Below are 23381 nucleotides of genomic sequence, written 5' to 3'. Positions count from 1 at the left end.
GTGTTAACAGCATTTTTCCCTCTTAACATCCTAGGTGAGGTCTAAATGCACTTTTCACCCACATCCCTGAGAAGAAGAGAGAGCATGTTTGAAGCTTCCCACAGAAGGGGAGTAACCTGTTGGGGAGTGATTCCAAAAGAAGGAATCTGCTCTTCCGACTACCAGCTGTGAATCTTTGCGGGCCTGATTTAACCCTTCTGGGCCTATTTTCCCTCACTATGTTGGTAACCTGAGAACAGTAGGATCCACACTGTAGCACTGCTCTAAGGATGAAATGCCATTGTACACACAAAGTGCACTCCCAATGTCTGGTACAAAGTACTCCAATGTTTCCTCAATAATTCAAAATTTAAGTCAAAATGGGTGGAATGCTTAAAAATTCGGAAAACCAACCATTTTGGAAATAGACTGCTTCCTAAATGACAGATTCCAGAGAAAGTGGCCACTATGTACTCCTTTCAGATAAAATGATAAATTCAGAAAAACTGTAAGTTGGATAACTAACTTATGGTTCCCCGGCCGTTTTACTACATGTAATTAATTAGGCACAGATATCCTGGTGCCCAACTGCTGTTTACATCAATTCTCCTGCCACTGAGTCCCAAATCTGGGTATGTATCTAGTACTGGGGCAATATTCCACAAGTTTCTTCATTTATAATGAGATTCTGTGAAAACCGAGGCGCTTAGTTGCGGGTTAAAACTGGGCTTATTTTTTTTTTCCAGCCCCACTGCCTTCATGCTTACCTCCCGGGTGATTCCCCTAACATTTTCATTTAGTTCAAATATATACCGACTGCCTGCTATAGTCCTACAACAAGCCTTCTTTTCAGGAGTAGGAAGGGACAGAATGCAAGGCCCTGATGCTGTTATTATGGAAAGATTTTATCTATGGAGAAACACTGACGGCAAATGAACAGATCCGTGTGATCCTGTTTCAGCCGTGCGCAAGCGAGAGGTGGCCTGGACTCCAGCATCATGCTCTTAAGGACAGGCACATTTCCAGTAACAGTCTCACTTCCCCAGTTTCCCCGGGGAAGGAGGGGAGCGGTGTTGCCGATGGCATCGCCTGATATCACTTGTTCTGGGTGATAGGAGAGCGTGGGGCCGCCTGGCCCACCTCATCCGTGGTCTGATCGCATTAACCTCTTGGTTCCCTGCTCCTGCCACGTGAGGTGCCCTAATATGGTCAGACTCCGGCGGAGCCCAGGAGCGCTTGCCTTTCTCCGGCTCCCGGCGAGGAGGCAGGAACGCATGTTCAGAGGCAAGCAGTCCGAAGGAAGGAAAACGGGGATCTAGGTTCGCATCTGGGCCAGTTGAGAGTGGGCTGCAGCAGTAGCCTTGCCTCAGGTCATCCATCATTTAATAACCACCCCCGCCCAGCGACTCCGGTCTCCCCTGGGGGGCTCCCTTTTCTCGTTCTCCCCTCACTTTCGGGGAGACACCCCTGGGTGGACTCCTAGCTGCAGTCCTGATAGGAATGGGAGGCGCCCTGGGGGTCGAGGTGGGCGGCTCGCCAAGGCTCCGGCTGCTCGTCGGGTCCTAGCAGCCTGGGGGGAGATGCTGCTGCAAGGCGTGTCTGGGGCTGCGCTCATGTGATGAAGCGAGGGAAAAACAAGGGGGAGGAGGAGGAGGCAAAGAGGTGGCTTTTTTTTTTTTTTTTAAGGAGTTTGCCGCGAGCGCGTCTCCTTCATTCGCTGTCTGGGCGGGTTTGGAGGAGCACGGCGGGAGACTGAGGCGCTCTTGGGACTTTGCGAGTGCACGGCTTCTGGCTCTTCTCCGCGTCCCTGCGATTTGGGGAAGGCGTTCACCAAGCGGCTAGCCACCGGAGAACCGCAGACGAGCCATGGGCGCCGGGAGCTCCACCGAGCAGCGGAGCCCGGAGCAGCCGGAGGCGGGGAGCGCGACGCCCGCCGAGCCGGAGCCCAGCGGCGGCTCTGCGGCGGAGGCGGCGCCCGGCACGCCGGGAGACCCGGCCATCGCCCCTGCGGACCCCGCCACCAAGGTAGGGGCGCTCCGGGCCACCTGCCTGGAGGAGGAGAGGAGGGTGGGGCGGAACGGCGGGGGTCTTTGGGGGGAAGGGGAGGGGGGAGGTCCCCTCGATCTCCGCCTGCAGTAACTTCCCGGCCAGTCCAGCCCATCTGCAAACTCGGGAGCCTGAATCCCTCTTTCTAGGCTTTTCAGGGTTTTAGCGCCGGGGTGGGACCAAAGGATCCGCGAGCGCGGCGAGGGGGGCTCGCATCTTTGTCGTGGGTCTCCAGGGGAGGCGACTGCGCCATCCGCAGTAATAAAATTCGCCCGCTGCCCGCCGCTAACTGAGCCTTTCTCCACGCTCTTCCGGTGGAGGGACCCAACCCGACACCGGCGAGCTGCCTGTGGTGGGGGTGGGGGTGCGGGGGTGTCTGCGGAGCCCTGACCCCCGGCCAAACGTGTCGAGCCCCCCACCCCATCTCCCTATGTGGAAAGTCAGCTGTTGGGCCGTGACGCGTGTTGCAGCCTGGCGACTCCGCCACCCGTGGGTTCCCCTTAGCGCACTGTCTTTGCTGCCGGTTGTGTCTGGAGCGACCGGGTTTGGTACCCAATCCTCCTGCGGCAGGCGGCTGAAGCAGACAACACCGCCTTCCCGATGCAGAGAAAGCCTGGGGTGTAGCTCTCTCGCCGCCAAAGAAAACCTGAGCCGACGCGGCATTTCCAAAAGGAATGACAGGGTTCGCAAACACGGCGGCGTCCTCCTTTTCGCTCAGTTCGCTGGACTCAGTGGGATAAACAAATACTGGAGGAGTAGTTAGAAGTTCTCAAAGGATGCAGTCGAAGGCGTAAGGGAGTAGTCCCTGTCTCTTCCAGTCTATGGAAGCAGTGCTGAACGTCCTAGACATTTTACATTTTATAGTCTTAGGTCTTCGAGGCTGCAATATTTATTCTTGGCAACTGCAGCCGCCAAGATTGTGACTTGTCCAGATCGTTGTTTTTTAGATCTGTTTTCCAGCATGTATGTTCATTGGCCAGGCTTCACCCCACCCGTTTTGTGATACTTTTATGGGAAGATGTGGGTAACCATACTTAATACTTAAAAAAAAAGAGAAACGTGTTAAATTTGAGAATATACAGAGTACTTGAGGACCTTTAAGAGTTATCTCAGGAAGTATAGATACTACAGTGTAAGGGAAAAAAAAAAAATCTAGGTAAAAATCACAGAATTATGACCTCATCGCCTTGACCTTTTAGCTGTGGTACTCTAGATTACCTCTAGTCATTAACATACCTCCTTGTAAAACCCATGGTCCCTAGAGCTGTAAATGCTTACAAGTAGCTACTGTGCCTGGAATGCCTAGATTCTCTAAGATATTCTTAAGAAATCTATTACCCTTTTGAGGTCTCAGTTGTGTGTGTGTGTGTCTACACACACATGTTTAGCTGCACCTCATCTTAACTGCAGCATGTGGGATCTAGTTCCCTAACCAGGGATCAAACCCAGGGCAGCCCCCTCCCACCCCCGCCCCCAATTGGGAGCTCAGTGTCCAGACTTCACTGGACCACCAGGGAAGTGCCTCAGTTATGCTTCAATATTTACTGTATCTCACTTTTTGATGTCAACTACTGTCAAAATGGCTGCATAACCAGTATTTAGAGTCCAGTAATGAAGATAATTTTAAGGCATAATGGCTAAAAGCTTTCAGTTGGGGAACATTTTTTTCTTTGGCTTTTACCAGCCCTTCAGGTCTTAGTAACAGTTCACACTAAGATATGGTACTTATTCTCGTCCCAATAAACTTCTGTGTATTCGTTTAAAATATTGCTTCCTTTCTGTTCTCTTTATCTTCCTTCCATAACATCATCCTTCTTCCTCTTTCCTAGTCACAACCATCTTGAAACAGTGAGATGACCTCCTTTAAAAAATTACTTAAATGACATCCTGAGTATCATTGAACTTTCTGGCAGACTGCCCAGTTATCAATTTGTAGACAAATCAATACACTTACATGTACATGTTAGAAAACGTGTAGTTTTTCATTGCAACTAGCAAAATTTATTACTCAAGTTTTGGAAGACCTAAGTCTTTTCAAAAGGACTCTCTAAGAATGATTCAGCATGTAGCTTTTGTCTCCTTTCTTCACCCTTTTCAACCCTAATTTCAGACCTCCGAGTAATTGCATCTGCCATTCTGGGTTCCCATAGCACCATGGACCCTTCTTGCCAGCAGTTTCCATGTTTGTGAGCTTAGTGACTTGATGAGGAAGTGTTCTCCTGGCTGCTGTGAATGCTCCACAAAGGCAGGGACCATACCTGGGTTTGCTCATAACAGGTGTTGCTCAATGTATGGAGTGTGTGGCTGGCATGTAGGATGATCCTGGCACCTTGATTTTGATTGGAGACGGTCAAGTTGGGGAATACCTTGGTCCATCTGCTTTCTTTTTTAAACTTTTAATTTTGTATTGGGGTATAACAGATAAACAACCGTTTACTTTTTCTTTGACTTTGTCATCATGATCTGTCTCACTTGTCAGATAGTGACTCAGTCAACGTCAGTTCTGGTTATTCTCAGACCAGGTGAATATCTAGCAGAAAACTAAGATTTGGGAACTCAGCTTTCTTTTTCTTTAGAATGGCTTGTTTACCATTGCATTTCAAATTGCCTTTAATCTCAAGTAGACAAATGCATGATAAATGCAAGTGGCTCAAATGAGACCACTTCATACATTGAATTAGTGATGAATTACATCTTGAGCTTTTTTGATTGAGTCTGTGGACATCTGGGGAGGTTTAGACTAATATATCCCCCTCCCCCTAGCAGAATGCTGATCATTAATTAAAGGCTATTAGCAGATTTCCGCCCCCCCACCCCACCCCCTGGTAAAACTTGATTACACAAGCCTAACATTTAGATGCACTGAGACAAATCCTGATTTTATCTGTGATGTATTTTAATGGAAATGGAAGCAGTCTTATCTTCCGATCAATCTTTTACAATCTTTATATGTTAATTGTGAGGCAAAATGGCTTGATCGGTTATTTTCCAGGTTAAATTTTGCGAGTTTGCAGGGTACAGGAAGATTAGACCACCTGAACACAGGTGGTAAACAAAGCCTAATGTTATTCCTCAGTTGCCTGCTTTCATTCAGGTAGCAGCATCGGGTGGGGTTGGCCAGTGACGAACTTCCTTTTCTCTGACACATCTTGATTTCTGGAGCCAAGCTCCAGGCTAAATCTGGACAATCACAATCCTCTAAATTAACCCTTCTGTCTTTTCTGTTTAGTGACTTAAAGCTGGAAATGAAACAGTTCTCAGTTCATCAGTGTAAGGCCTACGTCCCTGGGGGTGGGGAGACTGAGACCCTTGTCAGTGCTTCAAGCTGTGGTTCCATTTGGTTGCGAGAGCGGTAACTCAAATAGATGTATGCAAATAGAAGAGTCTATTGTCCTGATGAGTTAAGGATGTCTCTACCTTTTGTGCAATAAACAGACAATTGAGTCGGCCAGCTGCATTTCCTAATTCCCGTCCCAGCCTAGGGTACGTGCTGTTTCCCCCTTGCCCCGTGTTTACTAAAGATGGGACTAGAGATGGCTGTCATGTGATTATGTCATTGGTTTTATGTGGAAAGGGCCAGAATTTAAGATTTCAAAAGAATTATATGTTAACAGAGTGATGTTTTCTGGGTGTGGCTGCCTGTATATGAATTTCCCTCAGATTATAAGAGGTGCTACTTGATGATTAGAACACAGTCTGGAGATTGGAGTTGTGGATGTGAAGATGGTCTGAGAGCCAGTGGGGGGTGCATTGCCTTCCCTTGAATCCATTATAGGCTTTTAGGCTCTTAGATGTGTCAGATCAGCAGATTTCCACTTGAAATACTTCCCTGGGTGAAGGGCAGCCTCCAAATGCGCATCCTCTCTGAATTCACTGTGTGCCCACTAATCTCTGTGCCAGGATCACTTTAGACTACATTAAAAGGATGATTCCAGTTTGGTATCTTATAGGATAATTAATAAAATGGAAAGAAAATGTTCTGTTTTAAAAGGCATTAAGAAATGATTTCATTTTCTGTATCATTTTAACACCTGTTCAGTGTTACAGAATACCAACGAAAGGAAAATCAGCTAAATAGTAATTCTTTATGTTATAGTCATTCAAGAAGTGAGAAATTAGAACTTACAGCACTTAGTGATGTGAGAAAAATACTTCGGTACTTTTAACGCAAGAAAACTATAAAACTAAATATCCTTGAAGCTAATTCTTAGTTCTCTCATACCCTAAAAAATTATAATTTAGGAGAAGTTTCATTTTAAAATAATTTAATAGAAAAATATGAAAAAAGCTGGGTTTGGGAGGGAGATGCATTATATCTTATGAATATGAAAGCTTATTTTCAATAAACTATTTTAAAATCTATAATTATAATTATTTGTCTTGTCTGTTTAGATTTTGGGCCATTTTCCTGCAAGTTAGTACCTTATTAAAGAATGTAAGAGTAGGGGTTTATACCTGTGATCCTACCTGTTAGTACATGTAATAAAAGGGTTAAGGTGAAGATATTAATCTGTAATAATTTCAGTTATATATACATTTATATGTCTTATTATGAATAATAAAGTTTATTTATTTAAATCTGACTGTAGGCCTGACAGCATCATTCTTGAACCTAAAGGCTTTATTAAAAGATGATCAAAAGCACTTGCTTACTCTTATTAAAATGATTTATTTATTTATTTGGCTGTGCTATATCTTAGTTGCGGCACTTGGAATCTTAACATCTTCATTTCAGAACAGAGGATCTTTTTGTTTCTAGCTGCCGCGTGCAAACTCTTGTTAGTTTCTGTTTGTGGGATCTAGTTCCCTGATCAGGGATTGAGCCGGTAACCTCTGCGTTGGGAGCCAAAGTCTTAGCTTAGGTTCACCAGGGAAGTCCCTAAAATAATTTTTATTTAAAGTTATTGCAAACAAGATTCATTTAATGTTTGTTTTTCTAAAAATGTTAATGGTTGAGAACTTATAATTTGTAGAGGATGATAAAAAGGAAACGTATCCTATTCCTCCCACCCCTGAAAACAACAGTTTGAAATCAAAGTTGGTTGCTTCTTGCATATTCTTCTAAAACCTTTATGCCTGTGCAAGTATATGAATAAGAATAGCCCTGTCTTTTCCTTTTAACAAATGAGATCCCAACACATAAATTCTGCAACTTTAGGGTTTGGCTGTCTTTTCATATCAGGATATAAAGATCTCCCTTCGTTCTTATTGGCTACATGCATTTCTCATTTATGTATGGATTGAAGTACCACAATGATTTAACCAATCCCCTGTGTGTATATTTAGATTTCCTAGTCTTGTTATACTGAATTGGCACAGGGAATATCCTAGTTCAGACATCTTTGTATATGTGCAAATGTATCTCTCAGAGAGATTTCTGAAAGTAGGGTTGCTGGATCATAGGATTTCTATGCATTTTAAATTTTGATAATCCTTGCTAAATTTACTTGCCAAAGAGATTCAGCCACTTTGCATTCCTGCTCTGTGGAGATCGACACTCACTTTCCCATGCCTTTGCCTCAGTGGATAGCAGATTTTCTAGTATTTGCCAATCTGTACCTCAGTTGAACCTTGGATTCCCTCAGTGCATTTTTAGTTATGAAGTTGAGTGCCCTGTCAGGTGTACTGATTGTATGCGTTTCTTCTGTTCAGCACTTCATCAGGAACTCGACTGGCTTTCAGAACATTATAGGCTATAGTTTGTTTACCTGTTGAGTTCTCAGTTACTTAGTTGTGTCTGACTCTTTGTGGCCCCAAGAACTGTGGCCCATGAGGCTCCTCCATCCATAGGATTTTCCAGGCCGGAATACTAGAGTGGATTGCGATTTCCTTCTCCAGGGGATCTTCGTGACCCAGGGATCGAACCTGCATTGGCAGGCGGATTCTTTACCACTGAGCCACCTGGGAACATAGTTAATTTTAAAAGACTTTCCCCTCCCAGAAATTAATCAGAATTGGGAAATAACAAGCTTAGAATAAAAACAAGGCTGAGGTATTGTTCCCTTTTCTTCCCAAATTAGTAAACTGGCTTTAATTTTATTTGCTTGGATCGACTTTGCAATGACCTACTTCTTTAGCTATCAATTTAAAAATTTCTCCTCTGGGAACAATCTAAAATCATCCAGTTGCCAAAAATTTCTTCATACATCTGATCCATGAAATGTTGGAATCAGGAATTGTGGGCAGTAGAAATTCACTTCCTGGGAAAACAGTAGTCCCCTCCCCTGGGCGCCGTTCTCAGTTCTCATAACAAATGACAGCCTGGCTCTGTTAACGGGAATAAATATGTTTTCCCAGAAAGACGTAGGTGTTCAAAGCACTGGAAACTACAGCGTCTTTCCCGGACACTTAGGCTTCTCTTAATGCAAGTATTCATTCAAGATCAAAGGGTTTTGTCTTCCCTGCAGTTTCTTCATGATGTTGTGTAAATGAGAGAAGCCAAATTTTAGGAAGGGGAGATTACTATAAATCAGTGGCCCATCTGCTGTTTGTTATATGCAGGCATGCAAATTGTGGGCATCTGGAGAGACTACATTTTCTGTGGTTCCCAAACCTGGTTGTGTAGTTGAATCACCTGGGGAGCTTTTTAAAGACCCCACCCGGCCCCCTTCTAGATGATTCTATCAGAATCCCAGGCCATTCCAGCATCTGAGATTCTGTAGCCTTGATGCTCATCCGGGATCCTGATTTGTCTGGTGTGGTCACCGTTGTCTGGAAGTGGATTACGGGGTGTTGGAGCTGAGGAAGGCAATGGAGAGGTGGCGGCAGCACCCACTGAGCGATGCTGGCACTCATGTGGGTGGCAGAGAGGCTTCCAGAAGAGCAAGGGGGAGAAAATAAAGGGAAACCTCTCCCCGACATAGTTTTACTCCTTTATTCTGCTGTCTTGAGACTATACATGCTGCTAATATTAATAGTATTGTTCTTAATGGAATGTACTCTTCAAGGTAAATAGGTATGGAATCCAATGTTCTGTTCTTTTCTCTGAGCAAGGATCTACTTGTCAACATTAACTTTTTTGTTCCCCCCGATGCCTCTTAACCGTCGTCCCTCATTTATCATGTTGGAAACGTCACTTGAGTTGGTAGGCAGTAGCTGTTGACTTCATTTATGGCCTTTGGCTGCTCTGAATGTCGGGTGAAGAGATCTTAACACCTAACCAAGTCGTTGAGGATGAGCCCAGAAGAGGGCTGTCTGGCTTTCCACACCGCGTAGTTGCTGTTCTGTCTTGATTTCATTAACATTTCTCTGCTGGCTCCTGTATTCCTGGAACTGGGGATACAAAGAAGAGAGAAATCCAAGATCTTGGTGCTTAAGAAAGAGTCAAAGTGCTCCCTTTCATGTATTTGTCTCTTTGCTCCATTAAAAGGGATTATAATTTTCTGTCTAGAGGAAGAGGTCTAAATTCATTTTCCATACAGGTCACTGTTCTCCAGTACCGTTGATTAAATAGTCTCAAGTTTCTGTATTCACATATATGTTTATTGATTTTCTTTTACTTTAAAATGTTTCCTACTCTGTTTATTTGTACACATTGTTAAAAGCATTAAGACAGTAGCTAAAAATCTAATCGATTCTAATGGCAGATCCATGGTTTGAAATATTTTTATATTTTACATCTTCAGGCACTGTTAGGGCTTGCCCTGGTCTCATGGCTATGGTAAGTTTAGTGAAAAGGAAAGTGTTAGTTGCTCAGTTGTGTCTAACTCTTTGTGACCTCATGGTATGTAGCTTTCCAGGCTCCTCTGTCCATGGGATTTCCCAGGAAAGAATACTGGAGTGGGTTGTCATTCCCTTCTCAAGGGGATTTTCCCAACCCAGGGATCAAACCCAGGTCTCCCGCATTGCAGGCAGATTCTTTATTGTGTTAGCCACCAGAGAATAAATACATAAATACTAAAAAGTGGGGAGCCTGTGTTATCTTCAGAAGTGAATTTATTTTCTTGGTATATAATAATATTCATTGAAAATAATCACTCAAATATTTCCTAACTACTTATGCTATGAAAGGCCCTGGTTCTAGATGCTTCAGGAGGTAAATAACACAGCATTATCCTTGAGCACCTCATGATCTAGGTGAGGTAAGGGGTCCCCAACCTTTTGGGCACCAGGGACTGGTTTCGTGAAGACAGTTTTTCCACCGACCGGGGGTGGGAGATGGGGATGGTTTGGGGTGACTCGAGTACATTACATTTAGTGTGCGCTTTATTTCTAACCTAATGCCATCACTGATGTGACAGCAGATACCGGTCCTGGGCCTGGAGGCTGGGGACTCCAGCTTTAGAGGAAAGATTCAATAACAAACATTCAAATAAGTTGGGCAGGCAACAGAAGAACTGCCATTAGTTGGTACGTGTCTGTTCAGTGAATTGTCTGGATAGCCGATGTGCAAAGAAAAGATGATTTCGCCAAGTGTTACAAGCAGATAAAGGCCATATTAGTCAGGAGGCCGGGAGGCACAGGGCATATGAAGGAGCTGAATGTTTGTAAGAGGATAATGGGAAGAATTGTAGGCAATTATGGTAAGAGCTCGGAGAAGGCAATGGCACCCCACTCCAGTACTCTTGGCTGGAAAATCCCATGGACGGAGGAGCCTGGTAGGCTGCAGTCCATGGGGTCTCGAAGAGTCGGACACGACTGAGCAACTTCCCTTTCACTTTTCACTTTCATGCATTGGAGAAAGAAATGGCAACCCACTCCAGTGTTCTTGCCTGGAGAATCCCAGGGACGGGGGAGCCTGGTGGGCTGCCGTCAATGGGGTCGCACAGGGTCGGACACGACTGAAGTGACTTAGCAGCAGCAGCAGCAGCATGGTAAGAGCTGCACAGGCTGCAGAGCGCCGTCCAAGTGGAGGCTTCTGATAAAAAGAAAGCCATGAGGCAGACCCTTTCACACTCAGCAGAGAGGACACCCCTAGGAGCGTAGGGGGCAGATATTAACCTGAGCGATGGGATGGGTACAGAGTGTAGGCTCAGCACAGGGGCAGCCAAAAACAGCTGAGACTTCAAGGCTTGGAATATGGAGTGCACCAGTTTCTCCAGTAGACAAGGATGTTCCCCTCCTGATGTCGGTTTCAGTTGTTTATTGCTGTAGCCAACCGTGCCAAACAACGACTTACACCAGGTGTATCTTTAGAAGAGAGAACGTCACTTGACAGTTATAGCCCCTTTTTTTCCTAATGTAAGGAAGAAGTTTGCATCAGAGTCTAGGAAAACGACAGAGAGCATCCATGAGATCAATAGTGCGTCTCTGAGTAGTGACCTGCGTTAGCCCAGATCACAGGCACTGTGAGCAATCCAGATTGGCGGAGTGGGGAGCCCCCAGGGAAGGTTAATATCACAGGATAAGAGCTGATGGCACCAGAGGAGCTGAGAGTGGTAGCTGGGGAGAAGGTGGAACCAGTGAATGATAATCAAGGAGAAGACTAGACAAAACAGATGGCATTGAGTCGAATAGCCATTGGGTCACTGCTTCATCAGGCGACAGTGACTAGTTTATCCCCGCATCTGAGTCCACCTAAAATGAAAGAGGCTGATGGTGGACTAGCATCTCTTCCATTTGTAGGCAAAGAATCTAGGTGGCTTGGGGAATGTTTATCTTCACTTTCAAAGAAGACATTTCTTCTTCGCAATTTTTTCCACCTCCAGCGTATGCCCTCTGGTGTGTCATTCGGAGGACGATTTATGGTTTGCTATTTTTCTTCATGTCTGAGCGTATGATTTCTTATTGAATCAAGCCATTACATAAGGCTCTGGGTTTTGTCTGCCTCGTGATCAATTTTCTGTCCTTACTCCTGATATTGACCATCCTTATTGAAGACATGTTTCATTACATCCTTGATAGTTTTACTTGCTCTTTGAAATACATATTGCTGTGATGCACAGAACAATAACAAAACATAAAACAATGTTGGTGTATGTTATGGTGCTTAGCCTTTTTAAATTTTTTAAAATTTTCAGTTCTGGGTGCTACTTTTTCACTATGGTAACAAACTGCTTGTATAATGCTTCTTAAGGAACATTTGTTTGAAAATATCCTTCACTTGGGTATGTATGTAAAGCAGTCTTATTCCACACCTGTAACCCTGAATGCTATGCAAAGTTCAGCCTTAGATGTGGTTAGATTTGCAACGACTATATACTGCTATACCAACTGGGTGGAAATGAGGGGATGGAGAAAGGATTGCAATCTACAAGAAGTTGCTAAGGATTAGACAGTGTTTCAGTGATGAATTTTTCTTAATTATTTCAGAGACACATCTAACCAATATTTAGACATGAGTTAATGACTCCTGTAGTGTTAATCTAAATATCTAAATGGAAATTTTTGTTCTTGTTCTGCTCTGTTTTATATGAAGTCAGTTACTGAAAAGCAGTGGAAAATGTTACCAGTAAACTTTACTAAATCAGTCCTGATTATCAAGGTTTTTTTTCCCTCCGATCCTGACAAAAGCTAGTATATGAAATTTTAAATAAAAAATGCTTGACAGTCATGAGGGCAAAACTCAAATTAATTTGATTTTATAACTGATTTTTTTTTTAACCTTCAGGAGTTTGTTTCCTTTAAATTCAGTTTGATGGCAGTGTTAGATCTGTCTGTTTTGCTTATAATATAGGAAATTTGTTTTGCCTTGATTAAAATGCAGATTGATTGTTCTTTTGTTATTAATTTTTGCTATTAAAGACACAGTAAGGTCTTTCAAAATGCTCAAAAGGTTTTTGTCCTAAATGGAGCTAAGAGCACCCTCAATGTTATCTAGAATTGCAGCAGTGACAGAGGTTTCAAGTCACTTCTGGAACTGTGCCTGATAAACAGTCCTCCAGGACAGACAGGAATTCAAAGAATGCTGAAGTATTCAGGGAAGTAGGTCATGGTTTAAAGCATTACATTTGTCAGAGAAAGTTTCTCAAGCAGTCCCTGTGATCATTGAATCCCTGCTAATTTCTTACTCGGGGTTCTTTAGTCTTAGGCAAATTAGGTGGCTAAATTAACTTGTTAGTCTCTGGAAGGGCTGGACTAAAAGTAACAGATTCCCCACATGCATGTGCTCTCCCAACACCAAAAATAAAGAGCTGGGGCTATAGATGGGCTCAGACAGTAAAGAATCCACCTGCAATATGGGAGACCTGGGTTCGATCCCTGAGTTGGGAAGATCCCTTGGAGAAGGGAACAACTATCCACTCCAGTATTCTTGCCTGGAGACTCTCATGGACAGAGGAGCCTGGTGGAGTCATGGTGTCGCAAAGAGTCAGACATGACTGAGCGACTTTCACAGGGGTATATATGAGCGACCAGAAAATCACAGGAGTGATAAGTGGTTTTTTTTAATTGCACAATCCTGGAGTAAAAATGTTTTGAAAATGCAAAATAAATAATGCAAAAAGTATTTTGCATTTAAATGTTTTAAAGATGCAAAATAAATAAGCAAATATTTATTTTGCATATTTTAAAAATGTTTTAAGAAGCAAATAAATAAATTCCATACAGCCAGATGAAAAAAAAAAGAGTAAATAGGCAGATGATGTGTAAGTATATTTAGGAAAATCGGAGTACCTTTTAAGTGAGCTGGGGGTCTGTCTTTGCCACCAGGATTAAGGACAGTGGGGACCCGCAGATCCCCTATGTGTGGCCATAATGCCCACAGTCTCTTGTGGACTTAAATTTGTGGAAACCGTTTCTTGCCGTGAATTGTAGCTGAGTGCCAGACGAAGAGGCACTAATAAGACAGAGTTCAAAGGCAAGAGAAGGCACATCCTGGGGTACCAAGAAAGGTGGCATAGAGGAAGCTATGGACTGAGTGTGTCCCCGAAGCTCATATGTTGAAACTCTAATCCCCAGTGTGATAGTATTAGGAGATGGAGTCTTCGGGAGGTAATTAGGTCATGAGGGTGGAACCCTCATTAAGGAATTAGTGCCCTTATAAGAAGAGACACCAGAGCCCCTCCCCACCCTCAAGTGGTACCCTCTACAAAGCAGGTAGAGAACTCCTACGAGAGCGAAATCAGCCTGCACCTTAATCTTGGACTTCCAGCTTCCAGAACTCTGAGAAATAAATGTTTATCATCTTGGCCACTCAGGTTATGGTAATTTTTCATAGTAATCAAACTAAGACAGGAAATGGAATTTATGGTGAACTGCTGACGAATGGAGATGCTTAGGAGAAGGAGGCAAGGAAATAATTAAATAATTTTAATATAATAAAAGTAATAAAGTAAGGGGGCAAGAGAAAACATCACCATCTTGGAAGAAATACTGAGTGAAAAATAGTCTAGGAGAAGTTGGCTTAAAGATTTCTTTTTGGAGGACTCCCCTGGTGGTCCAGTGGTTAAGACTTCACGTTCCAATGCAGAGGGCATCAGGGTTTGATCCTTGATTTGGGAACCAAGATCCCATATGCCATGTGACCCTGAAAACAAAAAATAAAACAGAAGGAAGCAATATTGTAACAAATTCAGTAAAGACTTTAAAATGGTCCACATCAAAAAGATTTCATTTTTTAACTACAGGACTTTTGCAGAAACTTTTAATATGTTGTTATTAATTATGCCTCTCCTAAAGGGGACATATAATATGCATCTTTACCCAAATGCAATTGGGAAATGCCAGGCTAGTGAAGACACAATTAGAAAACAGTGATTGTGAGAAGCCAGGAGAGGTATCTGTGGCTCCGCCTTGGATAATTTGAATACCGGCATGTAACTTATGCATTACTTGAAATTGGCAGTGTGAAACCAGTAATTAATTGAGGTCTACATCTCCGTTTGTTCGGATGGAGGTGAGGACTTAACTTTATTTCAAATCTGAGACCTAGAGAATAATTCTGAGATATTAAGGAAATTTGTTCTCTTTTCGGGGAGGGGAACAAGCAGCATGGATTTTCATTTCATTCATATAAAAGTTATTTCCTTTTATATACAATGTTTAAATGAAATAAATGTAGAGAGATTCTTACTCTGATTAAAATGAAAATAAAGGATATATCCCAGCTTTTAAATGTACATTATTTGGAAAATGCCTCAGATTATCCTAAGATGAAATATTTCATATTTTTATGTCCTTATTAAGTTAGGTCTAGAATTCCTGATGTATTTGGTGGGGGTGGCAGGGAAAGAGAAAGTAGAAAATTGAGCAACAGTAGGATCATTGAAAATTTGGAAACTGAATATACTTTGGGTTCACTTCATTTTTCAAATAGTCTAGATAGTTTGCATATTAGATTTAGTTTTTATTTTCAATGTGTGGTGAGTCCAATAACCATTGGCTCAGTTTCTGTGGCACTTAATTAATTACCCATAGGGCTGAACGTCCTAGCACAAGCGACATTATGTCCTAAAACTCTCCCTTAACCGTATTTTCTGGGGCCAAAGACAATTGGACTACTGTGGAGTTAAATGCTGTAAATTATTGTATTCCTCAAACCCTCTCCAGCGCCTGCAGTGAATACTGGAGGTATTGTAACTGTTTGTGAACTTGAACGAAGATCAGGCGAAGGTCAAAACAGAGCCTTCTTGAATGGAGCTACAAATTCTTCTTCTGGCAAATAAGAGTAAAGGGAAATGTCACCCGCTTGTTGCTTTTTATGGTCATGAAGAGGGAAAAAATCCCCGAAGCCTCTGATTCCTTTGCTATGAGCTGACCAAGCTGGCTTATTTCGGCTTCGGATAAGAAGCTGAGACGCACACTGATTTATTTTTTCCTTGAGTCTGATCAAAGCAAATCAAAGCAAATAACAGCATCCTGGGAGTGTAACGAAATTTTTAAGAAAGTCGCTTCTTTGGAAAACCTAAAAATCAATATTCTTGTAAGATTGCTTCAGGCCATTTAAGTGGGAGCAACTCAATGTAGGCATAAAATGATGATTCCTGCTTCTTAGTAAACATTTACTAATACTGTATTTATTTTAAAAATTAGTTCACATAGAAATATGGTTAATATCCCCATGCAGTGGCTTCTTTCTTCAGTGTGACCTTTTGTGCTTATGCTCACACAAAGCGTGAATGTCCTGTGAGTGAAAGGGGAGCCTGGCTGTGTCAGCTTTGTGTCCTCTGCCCATGTTCAAGGGCTCTTCCCACAGTTATTTGACTGTGTGTTTCTGGCTTGATTACAAGGGTGAAAACTGTAGGGGATTAACTAAGGCCTTAAGGATCAGGCATATGTAGAAATATGAAAAAAGTATAGTCCCTTCTCTCACCGTCAGCTCACAGACGTTTGTTGGGTTTGAGTACTGTTCGGTATCAGATGGTTTTGGAGGGCACTTGCCCATCTTTTTTCCTATCTTATTTTTCAGTCATAACTTCTATGAGGTAAGTGGTATCATTCTCACTTTAAAAGGGTGCCAACAAAGTAAACATTTATGAAACTTTTGATTCACTAACTCTTAAAAAAAAAAAAAAGATTATTTATTTGGCTGTTCTAGGTCTTAGTTGCAGCACGCGGGATCTAGTTTCCCTGATCAGGGATCGAACCCAGGCCTCCTACACTGGGAGTGCAGCGTCTTAGCCACTGGACCACCAGGGAAGTCCCACAGTTCACTGACTCTTGAGGTCTTCTCCTGGTTTCATCAGCTCCTTGGGTTGAGGCTGGTGGGAACGAAACCACTGTGATGTGAACCTGGCCTTGACTGTGATGCTGAGGAGGAGGCAGCTCCTGATACACTAGACCCTCCTCAGGTCCCGGGACTTTCTGCCTCTCTAGGTGTTTTAGGATGTATCGCTCTATCTGCTGTCAAGTAAATGGCAAACGATCTATCTTTGTGGGCCATCCAGTTATTTCAAAGCCTGTCCTCATTCTTCCCATTCCCTCCGGATGGGAAGATAGCTGATGCCGGCCTGTAAGAGCTCCTTGGGTTTGGAGCCAAGTCACGACCTAAAGAATCATCTCCGCTCATTTTTCTCTTCCATTTGGGTGTAACTGAATGCCAGGCACCTATAACCACCATCTTCTCCCTTCCCATTTTGCTTGGTCATCCTGACCTCCCAGCACATCATCTGTCTGTCCTGCTGTACCCGTGTAAACCCTTTTCCGTATCCTCCCTAAGGATCATCCCCTGGCTAATTTGTCCATCCCGATCAGGGCTTTGTCCTGCTGGGATACTGTCCTCTCCTGGGGTTTTAACACCCCATTATATCCACCAAGTGTCAGTCCCACACATGCATCTATCTGTTGGACAAGTTCACCTCAAAAACAGTGTTTTCTTCTGTCCCCTTTGCCTGCCTCTTCTTCCCATAAGGGAACTCTCTCTCTAGTGCCTTCAGCATCTTATAGAACAGTGAATGGTATCACTGTCTTACTGGCTCTTTCCTTTCATTTGCCAGTATCTAGGCCATCTGGGGCTTCCTAGGTGGCTCAGTGGTAAAGAAACTGCCAGCCAATGCAGGAGACCCAGGTTTGATTCCTGGGTGGGGAAGATCCCTTGGAAAAGGAAGTGGCAACCCTCTCCGGTGTTCTTACCTGGGAAATCCCATGGACAGAGGAGCCTGGCAGGGTATAGTCTGTGGGGTCACAAAGAGTTGGGCATGACTGAGCAACTAAAGAGCAACAGCAGAGCGTGCAGGCCATCATGAAGTCCCATTGGTTCTAGAGCTGCTTCCTCAGACCTTTGTCTCAGCTTCCCTGGTGGCTCAGACGGTAAAGAATCTGCCTGCTATGCAGGAGACCTGAGTTCGATTTCTGGGTTGGGAAGATCCCCTGGAGGAGGGCATGGCAACCCACTCTAGTACTCTTGCCTGGAGAATGCGCATGGACAGAGGAGCCTCGTGGGCACAGTCCATGGGGTTGCAAAGAGTCAGACATGATTGAGTCTAAGCACAGGCACATGCCATGTACTGCAACGTTAGTCTTCAAACTAGTCTTCCTGCCCTTAGCCATTTTTCTGTGTGTATGACTGCTTTTCGGAGAAGGCAATGGCACCCCACTCCAGTACTCTTGCCTGGAAAATCCCATGGATGGAGGAGCCTGGTGGGCTGCAGTCCATGGAGTCGCTAAGAATCGGACACGACTGAGCGACTTCACTTTCACTTTTCACTTTCATGCATTGGAGAAGGCAATGGCAATCCACTCCAGTGTTCTTGCCTGGAGAATCCCAGGGATGGGGGAGCCTGGTGGGCTGCCGTCTATGGGGTCGCACAGAGTCGGACATGACTGAAGTGACTTAGCAGTAGCAGTAGCAGTAGATGGTAGAAGTACCTGGAATTCTGTGATCTGGCGGGGCGGGGGGGCTCTACTTGCAGGTGTATTTGTCCTTCCAGACTTTTCCTCTTTGCCCCACTTACACACCCATGTATTTATTATCCTTTATTCCTCACGTTGCATCTTGAGGGTTGGAAAAGATAAAAACCAACAGTTAGCTGCTTTCTGTTGCTCTTTGATATATTTTTCTTTCATTCAGTCAATGAATGTAGCCATACAAGGAAGCTCTTTTCATTGCCTTTGTTTGATTTTACATATTTTTCCATGAACTGCAATAACGTGGCCTCCGAGAAATGTCTACATAACTGAAGTCAACTTTTGACCACCGTGGGCATCTTAAGATAAACGCAAACTGTGGCATCTTGATCATATTTGTACAGAAACATAGTTTGGGCTATACAGGTATTCCATTAGGTTGGTTTTTATTTTGGGGATTCTATCTCAAGCAGAAACATATCCAGTTGACTTAAAAAGTTCAACCATTTGATTTATTGGCATTTTCTTTTTTTTTTAATTTTATTTTATTTTTAAACTTTACATAATTGTATTAGTTTTGCCAAATGTCAAAATGAATCCGCCACAGGTATACATGTATTCCCCATCCTGAACCCTCCTCCCTCCTCCCTCCCCATTCCATCCCTCTGGGTCGTCCCCAGTGCACCAGCCCCAAGCATCCAGTATCGTGCATCGAACCTGGACTGGCAACCCGTTTCATACATGATATTTTACATGTTTCAATGCCATTCTCCCAAATCTTCCCACTCTCTCCCTCTCCCACAGAGTCCATAAGACTGTTCTATACATCAGTGTCTCTTTTGCTGTCTCGTACACAGGGTTATTGTTACCATCTTTCTAAATTCCATATATATGCGTTAGTATACTGTATTGGTGTTTTCTTTCTGGCTTACTTCACTCTGTATAATAGGCTCCAGTTTCATCCACCTCATTAGAACTGATTCAAATGTATTCTTTTTAATGGCTGAGTAATACTCCATGGTGTATATGTACCACAGCTTTCTTATCCATTCATCTGCTGATGGACATCTAGGTTGCTTCCATGTCCTGGCTATTATAAACAGTGCTGCAATGAACACTGGGGTACACGTGTCTCTTTCAATTCTGGTTTCCTCAGTGTGTATGCCCAGCAGTGGGATTGCTGGATCATAAGGCAGTTCTATTTCCAGTTTTTTAAGGAATCTCCACACTGTTCTCCATAGTGGCTGTACTAGTTTGCATTCCCACCAACAGTGTAAGAGGGTTCCCTTTTCTCCACACCCTCTCCAGCATTTATTATTTGTAGACTTTTGGATCGCATATTGGCATTTTCAACAAGCAAGTATCTGGTATGAATTAAATAAAGATTAGAAATTCTTTGTTTTCCGTTTTCTCTCCCCACCTCCAAAAAAAGAGAAAATCCCTAAAGCATTTTATAATTTCTTTTGGTTGACGCCATTCTTTTTTTTTTTTTTTAATGATTTTATTTATTATTTGTTTTTGGCTGCACTGGACCTCTGTTGCTGTGAGGGGTCTTCTCTAGTTGCGTGCTTCTCATTGCGGTGGCTTCTCTCGTTGCAGAGCGTGGGGCCTAGGGCACTCGGGTCCCAGTAATCGTGGCGCATGGGCTCAGTAGTTGCGGTTTCCAGGCTCTGGAGCACAGGCTCAGTAATTGTGGTGTATGGACTTAGTTGCTCCAAGGCATGTGGGATCTCCCAGAGCAAGGATCAAAGCCTTGTCTCCTCCATTGGCAGGAAGATTTCTTTATCACTGAACCACCAGGGAAGCCCAAAGCCAGTCTTTATCAGGACTGTTTCTCAGGTGGAAACATCCCACAGGGTGACCTCAGCCCATCCCACAGTTTTTTTTTTTTTTTCTTTTTTTAAGCTGAAAAGACCTTTTACAACTTCAAGTCTAAGGCTTTAACAAGTTTTTTGGGTCTCAGTTTCCTTATTCTTCAGAATCTAAACCCATTTTATTTGCCTGAATATAAAAGACAGTTTATTCATTGAAGTTGTTCGCCTTTAGACTTCTTCTTTATAGGTGAAAAATGTATTCACGTGACTTTTCCAGAGTCTTCTCTTAAATTTTCTCTTTGACTCACATGGCAAATCTCTGAGAGTCTGGAAAACTTAATGGCAGGAGAATTACCATTACTTCCCGAACTACTTCACCCCTTACTTCCTGGGCTTTCTCTAACTCGGATCTTTTTTAGCTATATCTACGCAAGGCTGGTAATTGGTGCATCTGATCAACACAGACTAAACTCCTGTTGCTATTTCTTCAATCACTTTTGCTCCACAAATTCTTGGGAAACACATAGCATCGTGGTTTCCATTACATCTACATGCTGTCAAATCCTGAAATTATCTCTCTGCCAGGGACACCTCTAGTTCATTGTCTTTTATCCCTTCAAGCTGAGCCCACCTACCTCAACTCTGTATCTGCCCTGATGTCTTCCTGGATGGTCCATACAGTCTCCCGCTTAGGACAAGTGGACAGGAGACTGTTCTGGGAGAAAAGCTAGTGGGAGACAGAAGGGACTGAGTGACAGAGAGGAAGGGAACAGAGGACTTGAGCTTGGAGGATGGCCCAACAGCTTAAGGGCGCCAAGAAGGAAGCTCGAGCCAGGAGCAGTCCCGCAAGGAGACTGAAATGAATGGCCGACAAAGCCTATTAGTTTTATAATATACATTTAAAGCAGTTAGCTACTTTTGCTTGCTAATATCATGAAAGAATAAGATCTATGTTTAATGCAAAATTCTAGATGGTTCTTTTGCCAACAAATTTTTCATCAAGATAGCAGGAATCACAAATGCATGTTAAAGATAGATTTTTATATAAATATGTATGTAATATTTCTGGTAAAAGCTATTTCCAATTCAAAAATCTCATTTATTTGGATGATATAGACTCAATTTGAGTATAGTAAATAGAATTTGTAATAAAAGCTTATGTTTTAAGGACAAAGTTAAATTTATACATGTAAATGAAAGCATTCTTTTCTTTCTGCACCAGTTTTTATTAATATATAATTCGCCTAATATACATTTTACTCATTTAAAGTGTACAGTTAAGGAGACTTCCCTGGTGGTCCAGTGGTTAAGACTCCACCTTCTAATGCAAGGGCATGAGTTCAAGCCCTGGACAGGGAACTAAGATCCCACATGACACAGGATGCAGAACAACAAATGGTGCAAGAAAATTTGAATACTTTTGTGTAAAAAAAAATAGCAATAACAACTGATCACACCTTGCACCATATACAGAAACTAACTCAAAAGGGATCATATATTGTAAAGCAGTTATCCTCCAATTAAAATTAGATAAATTTTAAAAAATGGATCACAGATGTAAATGTAAACCTAAAAAGAATTTTAAAAATAATTAAGTGGTGTCTTTAAAAGAATAATAGTGTTTGTTAAAAATCTATTAGTATATGCATAGCTATATAAAAGCCATTCTTTCTCCTTACCCATTCATCCCCCTCAGTCAGCCTCCCTTATCATAGAAACCACAGATAATGGTGATTATCCCTGGCCTAGAATGGATTGCTCAACAGTTGTGTGAGAAAAAAAATTGGTGATTGTTAGGGGTCAGCTTGGGTTCGCTTAAAATAAATCTAATAATCAAATTTCTTTTTCTGTTCTTTTTTCTTCCTTTCTTGGTCTTTTATTGTTGTTTAGGTTCCTAAACTATAAGATTTGGGGGGGATGGACTGATGGTGGTTCTGGATTTCGTGAGAGATTTGACAAAACTAAGTCATTCAGCCCCTCTCCTTGCAAATGTGGTCTAATCATGCAAACAGTTGAATGAACATAATTGATTGATCCTTCTGGTAAGGGTGGCCTGCTGTTTTATCACATTGCATCAGAACTGAAGGCAGATGTCTCAGGCTGACTGAAGCTAAAAGAGACTAGAAAGCAAATGCTGGATGACGTCTTTTTTTCAAATGCAGGTACGATGACAGCGTCTGGGGATAAAGAGGAGAGCCAGATTAGCTTGGTGTACCGGAGCAGGCAGACGCACGGCTTCCAGTAGAGACAGGAGGGCACTGGATCTATGAAAGGACAGGGAGGAAGGCCTCTGATAGAATAGAAGAAAAACACCCTGATGAAATGCTTTAAAGTCCATTCCTGTGCTAAAAATATATATATATATATATATATATATATATATATATATATATATATAACAGTCTGGCAACACATGGAACCACGTGAGTGTTCACATCCCTTGTTCCAGTGCACCTGGTTCTGGAAATTCAGCAAATAAAAATAATACAAAGGAAGGTAAACTGCGTTCCATAAAATGTGTTACAAATGTGTACCTGTGTCTTGTTTGAGATTTTGAAAGACGGGTTAAGTGAATTATGTGTGGTATGTACACCTGATCCTTTGTCTTTGAAGAACACAGGAGAATTTGTAGCAACTTGGGAAAACGGTTATGGTTTCCAAATGTGGAAAACATGCAGAACCTTGTCTAATACAAGTGTTTGTATGTGGCTAAACAATGAAGCGAGTGCAAGAAAATGAAGAGGTGTTAGGATGACTGTCTTAGATCATTTCAACTTCTTTTTATTTGAAGATTTTTTTTTAAGTCTTTTGCTGAATTTCTGAATTTGTTACAATATTGTTTCTACTCTGGTTTTCTGACCTTAGCTCACCTGCACCCCCTGCATTGGAAGGCAAAGTCTTAACCCCTGGACGACCAAGGGAGCCTCAAGATGATTTCAACTTTTAAAAACTTTCTTTAATATTTTCCCATTTTAAGCTTATTGAGAAACTTCTAGGTCAACATGGGAGGGAATTTAGGATGAAAGAGAATTAGTTGAAAAACAGAAAGGAAGTAAAACACTAGAGGTTTAATTTATTTTTTGTTAGCTCTTATATAAAATGAGAGCAGGTGGCTCATACTGAATATACTCCACACTGTATTAATAGAAATAGTGTATGTAGTTTGCACTGGTCAGTGTCCATTTGGATTATTGTACAAATTAAATAAAGACTTTAAAAATAGTCTCCAGAGTCCAGATATTGCTGCATTAAAATCAGAAGTGTAGATTTTGGCCCTTAAAAGACTCATGAATATTTTCAGGTCCTGGAGAGAAAGTTATCACAGCAGAACCCACAAAACCCTAATGAACAGAAAGAAGGTGGGGTTTGGAGTTGGGT

At 42.5% G+C, this 23381-nt stretch overlaps 1 protein-coding gene across 1 annotated transcript in view; it reads left to right on the top strand.

The window, feature by feature from the left end:
* The first annotated feature begins 1189 nt into the window (after positions 1-1189).
* Positions 1190-23381, top strand: part of AKAP12 (A-kinase anchoring protein 12) — a 111231-nt gene continuing 89039 nt past the window's right edge. The window contains exons 1-2 of the mRNA XM_025294364.3: positions 1190-1298; positions 1666-2004. Of these exons, the coding sequence (XP_025150149.3) occupies positions 1846-2004 (159 nt within the window). The 5' untranslated portion in view covers positions 1190-1298; positions 1666-1845. The remainder of the gene's footprint in view (positions 1299-1665; positions 2005-23381) is intronic.

Source organism: Bubalus bubalis, chromosome 10 (assembly GCF_019923935.1).
Source record: "Bubalus bubalis isolate 160015118507 breed Murrah chromosome 10, NDDB_SH_1, whole genome shotgun sequence".
Taxonomy (NCBI): Eukaryota; Metazoa; Chordata; class Mammalia; order Artiodactyla; family Bovidae; genus Bubalus; species Bubalus bubalis.
The sequence above is the reverse complement of the archived record's forward strand: the minus strand, read 5'-3'. Positions and strand labels throughout refer to the sequence as shown.